At 43.8% G+C, this 5,412-nt stretch overlaps 1 protein-coding gene across 1 annotated transcript in view; it reads right to left on the bottom strand.

The window, feature by feature from the left end:
- Positions 1-2,746: 2,746 nt before the first annotated feature.
- Positions 2,747-5,412, bottom strand: part of TGFBRAP1 (transforming growth factor beta receptor associated protein 1) — a 45,370-nt gene continuing 42,704 nt past the window's right edge. The window contains exon 11 of the mRNA XM_003794317.3: positions 2,747-4,512. Coding sequence (XP_003794365.1) covers positions 4,336-4,512 — 177 coding nt within the window. The 3' untranslated portion in view covers positions 2,747-4,335. The remainder of the gene's footprint in view (positions 4,513-5,412) is intronic.

Here is a 5,412-nt window from a genome sequence, read left to right as displayed (position 1 = left end):
TTCTGAGAGCAAATGGGGTGTTAGTTAATATCTAATTACTCCTAACACAAGTCACAGTCCATTTAACTGAGTCATATGCCGGTCTCTGCCTCCACCAGCAGACACATTTAGAACACCAATTTACACTCTCTTCCCACTCCCAGGCCTTGTACCCTGCCTCTGGGCTAGTCTCACAATTCAGTCCGGTGCTTCCACACTGCTTCCGTCCAGTCAGCTGTATCCATCTAAATCAGTGGTTCTCGGCCTGTGGGTCGTGACCCATAGGGACTATACTAAAGGGCCACAGCATTAGGAAGGTTGAGAACCACTGATCTAAATGGACCTCTCCCACTTCCTTGTTTTCTAATATGCTAATGGACCTCCAGATACCAATGATGTAAAAATGAGAAAACAATTTTACAGTTGCCAATCCAATGCTTGATTTATTTTTTTATTTTTTGAGACAGAGCCTCAAGCTGTCCCCCTGGGTAGAGTGCTGTAGCATCACAGCTCACAGCAACCTCCAACTCCTGGGGTCAAGCAAGTCTCCTGCCTCAGCCTCCCAAGCAGTTGGGACCACAGGCGCTCACCACAATGTCCGGCTATTTTTTGGTTGCAGCCATCATCGTTGTTTGGCAGGCCCAGGCTGGATTCAAACCCACCACCTTAGGTGTATGTGGCTGGCACGTTAGGCACTTGAGCCACAGGCGCTGAGCTCCAATGCTTGATTGTTTGAAATAGTCAGCTTCAAGCTGGTTTCTGGTTACCTCACTTAGGGTGTGTGAAGTACTACGTGGGAGGATCTGCAGGTGGGAAATACAGCCCTGGCTTGTTGCCCACTCAGACTCTAAAAAAGTACCACCCGAGGCCAGGCGTAGTGGCTCATGCCTGTTATTCCAGCACTCTGGAAGGCTGAGGCAGGTAGGTCACCTGAGCACAAGTTTGAGACCAGCCTGAGCAAAAGTGAGAACACATCTCTACTAAAAATAGAAGAATTAGCTGGACGTGGTGGTGCACACCTATATTCCCAGCTACTTGGAAGGCTGAGACAAGAGGATGGCTTAAGCTCAAGAGTCTGAGATTGCTGTGAGCTATGATGATGCCAGGCCACTCTACCTAGTGTGACAAAGTGAGACTCTGTCTCAAAGAGAAAAAAAAAATCACCCCAAACAATTGTGCCTCTGTTTCTTCCGTTTGAAATGCAGATGCGTCAGGATGCTTGACCTCTACTCACACACAGTTGGAATGTTGAGTAAGGCTGGCTGGAGTAGTCAGGGGACATCACCTATGTAGACACTGCCCTTTCCTTGGGGGCAGAACTCTACAAACCAGGAAGGAAAGACCAGGAGAAAGTGCTGTGAAATCTAACAGGAGGGCTCAGAGACCTGATCTAAACTGTGTCTTAGGAGATGAAGCAAAATTTAAAATCTTTAAAAAAGAAAAGAGAGTCATATTCCTTGCATATGTTCAGGGTTAGAAATCCAAGAGCAGCAGGCTTATTTAAGGGCATTTGGCTAAAAAGTGAAGTATGTTAAGAAGTAATCAGAAACCTCCCTGGTTCAATCCTTCAGTGCGTGATTCATCTGAAGGCAGCAAATGTCAAGGATCGCCCTAACCATACGCAGGAGACAGGTTCAGAAGCAGATAGGTTAAAATTCGGTGCAGTAACAAATAGACTTTAAGGGACAGGTGTTGCAAAGAGCCAGGAGGTGCGGATTCTAGGATGCCCTAGACTAGGTATGGTGTTGAGTGGAAACCTGCACTCCATCAAGATGGGTTTTATTTGAAAAAAAAAAAAAATTACAGAAAGAACAAATAACTAAAAGAATTTTAATAAAATCAACAAGTTTACATTTGTACATCTTGTGTATTTGGGACCCAATTGGAGCGAAGGATAAAGTTGCAAGGACAAAGGTTTCTATGGGAGAGAAAGCAAAAAGCAAGAGCCACTCAAGGTGTCTTAACAGGCGTCCACTGAGCGGTGCCAGGCCATGGCTCCCACAATCCCGAGGTGAGTGAGCATATTTAGCAAGACCCGCAGCAGGAGCCAGGCACCCCGGTGCACAGGACACTCCTACATTAATCCTTGATAGGCAACAGCAGATAAACAGTTCATAAAACCAAATGGTACTGCCCATGGAAGGTTAATGTAAACTGAATTCAGTTCATGCTGTTTTAACTAGAATGGTTACACTGAACCTAATGAGGGGGGAAAGGTCTGAGTGATGGTTCTAATTGCTCTATTCAACGGCACAGTCACAAATCAGCAGGCCTGTTAGAAATAACCATATATTTCTCTTAAAAATATGATTTGAGAAAAGGGTTTGTAGGAGTGAAAGGTTAGAGAAAGGTATGGTTTTTTAATATACCAGATAATTCTGCATATTGTCATAGAATTCTGCTTGTGCTAAAAGATTCGATAGAGATGGAAAACTGCTTGGCTTTAATCTCCACTATTCTAAAGGATGACAGATGTTCCAAAATATTGATCAACGTTCAGAGGAAAAAGAGACGAGGGTCCCCAAGTCAGGAATGAGCAATCACAGAGCTTTTTCAAGACTTCACCCATTTTGTGTACAGAGAAAACAGTGCTTTTTAAGAGTGCAACACCGCAAACATGGGTAACTCATTCTTTGAGAAATATAAACTCGAATTCACAAGTTGTATTGATAATTTACACAATAATATGACCATTCTGTAAGAGTCATCCACAGGATAAAACTCACGACCAGGCTTTGAGTGCATACCAATTGATACAGCATACATGTGAGTTATAAGGAGAATGTCTTCATCATTTATTCTTTAGATAATAGAAACATAGTTAGGAAAAAATGGTGCTAATTTCCTCCCCCCACCACCAAAGAACTCATGGATGCTTTTGTTTCTTGGCTCAACTGGAATCACAAGATGGAAAAAAAAAATACACTGACCATTATTAGTACAGGAAAGATTTTTTTAAAGGACAGAGAATGAGCTAGCTCCTTATCCCATTTTGGGCTGACACAGACAGGGGGTGTTCCAGGGTCCTCTCCTGTCATGTGTACAAACTAACACCTGTCTTCCAAGCATTATGGTAGGGGGTGCACTGTCTTTACTGTTAATTCCTAGAGAGAATCAATAACCACAATGAAGAAATTCAAAAGAGGGCGGTGAAGTGACAACAACTCCAGCTTGTTCGTATGACTTTACACAGAAGCACAAAGGGAATCCCCAGACTGTTAGGATGAGAGGCATTTTCTGCAGGTTCAGGAAACCTCAGAGCAGGCACTTAAAGTGCTGGGGGGTAAAGCAGCCTGACCGGACATCCTCGTGAGGGTGTGCAGGGCAGATGTACCCGCCAGGACACCCAGGGCCTGCCCTCCTAAAGTGCCAGGGGAAAGCCGGCCTCTCCTAGACTGAACGCTCAGTTTGTGCTCATCACATTTCCCTTTTAATTTCCCAAGTATTCATTAGGAGGTACATTCTAATGAGAGAATATTTTCATCCCTAATGAATAGGACAGATGAATTTTTCTCAACAATAGAAAAACTACAATGATCAGACAAATGTAAATAAAAATGTTTAGACAAACATGTTGATCAGGGAGTTTCAGATCAGCAGATAACGGGGAGGAAAGAAACACATACCTGGGCCCTCACTCACCATGAGATTCTCCTTTCTGCCACCTTCTTTAAGGTTGGCTTTCTCAGTCTCTAAACAGATCTTCACTTGCTAGGCAGCCAGAAGCATATGAATTCACCCTACAGTGAGTGCTTGGGTAAACAAGGCAAAATCTTTTGGGGAGTGAGAACCAGATGGGAAGAAAGGAACGTGATCCTTCCCCAGGATCAGCTGTTTCTAAGGGCAAAGGCAGGGTCCCTAGGTTACCCTGGGAAAAAGAACCACCTTGTGGATAGAGAATGCACCTCCGTCGGAACACAAGGCTGCCCACCACAGGTCCCTGTGCTCTGGCCACTTGCCCAGGCAAGAGAGGGCTTCACTTCATGCCGCACTGAAGAGGATGTGTGTCTAAAACTGGAGGGGGTGGGGTGGCATAAACCCCTCATCTGTGTCTGGATTACACAGGGAAGACTCACTTTCTTTCAAAGTAGATCTTTGTTTTGGATCACTAACTATGTTCCTGGACAGGTGGACTCTTGCATGTCTCTATTTTGGGGATTTTCAGGGATTTTCCATGTACATTCACAGAGAGTAGTCAGAAGTGAAGAGTCCTTGTTTCACATGGACAAAGGCACCCAGATGTATTCCCTTCGTCCTGGTGGACACAGAGGGCCTGCCTGTCTGCTCTTTCTTTACATCCAGCAGGCTTGGTAAAGGACTTGGAGTTCCCCTTGTGCCCTCAGGCCACGCTTTTTTTCAAGTCCGGGCGCCAGGGCTGGGTGAGCTGGGGTTCGTGTGTCTGCTGGCAGCACAGTGCGTGTGCACGAGACCACCATTCGGATATCTAACAAACACAGGCTCACAAAAGGGATTTTGGCACATCTGGCAAAGCTTTTTGTCTGACAGCCGAACTGAGCTTCTTTTTAACTTCATCTGTAAAGAGAAAGAAAGACTGAGAATTTTGTTGCATATAATTAAGTATCAACTTTCTGGTTTTTGATACTTGACATGCTTTACTGCATTATTATTACTGATGAGGATTATTTTAATATCATCTATAACAAACTATTAAAGGCAAAAATAATCACAAAGTCCCAAAGCTGCAGATGTGAAGAGAAGGAAACACTGCTGGTGGGACTGCAGACTAGTACGACTTCTTTGAAAAGAAGTATGGAGAATCCTCAAAGAAGTCAAAATAGACCTTCCATTTGATCCTGCAATCTCATTACTAGGCATCTACCCGGAAGAAAAAAAATCATTTTATCATAAGGACATTTGCACTAGATTATTTACCACAGCTCAATTTATAATCACCAAGATATGGAAACAACCTAAATGCCCACCAACCTAGGAATGGATTAACAAGCTGTGACTTATGTATACCATGGACTACTATTCAGCCATTAAAAGAGATGGAGACTTTACATCTTTTGTATTAACTTGGATGGAGTTAAAACACATTCTTTTTAGTAAAGTTCACAAGATTGGAGAAGCAAGAATCCAATGTACTCAATACTAATATTAAGCCAGTAGATAACTAATACCCACACAAGAGAAAAACTCAATTCATATCAAGTTAGTGAAGGGGGGAGGGGAAAGGGAGAAAAGGGTAAGAGAGTGGGAGAATGGTGGGGTCCCACCTAATGGGCACAGTGTAAGGGTATACGGCACACCTCCTGGGTGTGGGACACAATTACAACAGGGACTTTCCCTAATAAATGCAAACATTGTAACCTAATTGTTTGCACCCTCACATTAATCTGAAATTTTTAAAAAAGATGAAGGCTCGGCGCCTATAGCTCGGCCGGCTGAGGCGCCAACCACGTACACCTA

This window comes from Otolemur garnettii, unplaced genomic scaffold (genome assembly GCF_000181295.1).
Source record: "Otolemur garnettii isolate 467f Iridium unplaced genomic scaffold, OtoGar3 scaffold00079, whole genome shotgun sequence".
NCBI classification, from domain to species: Eukaryota; Metazoa; Chordata; class Mammalia; order Primates; family Galagidae; genus Otolemur; species Otolemur garnettii.
Note: the sequence above shows the minus strand (reverse complement) of the source record. Positions and strands in the feature narration are given on the sequence as shown.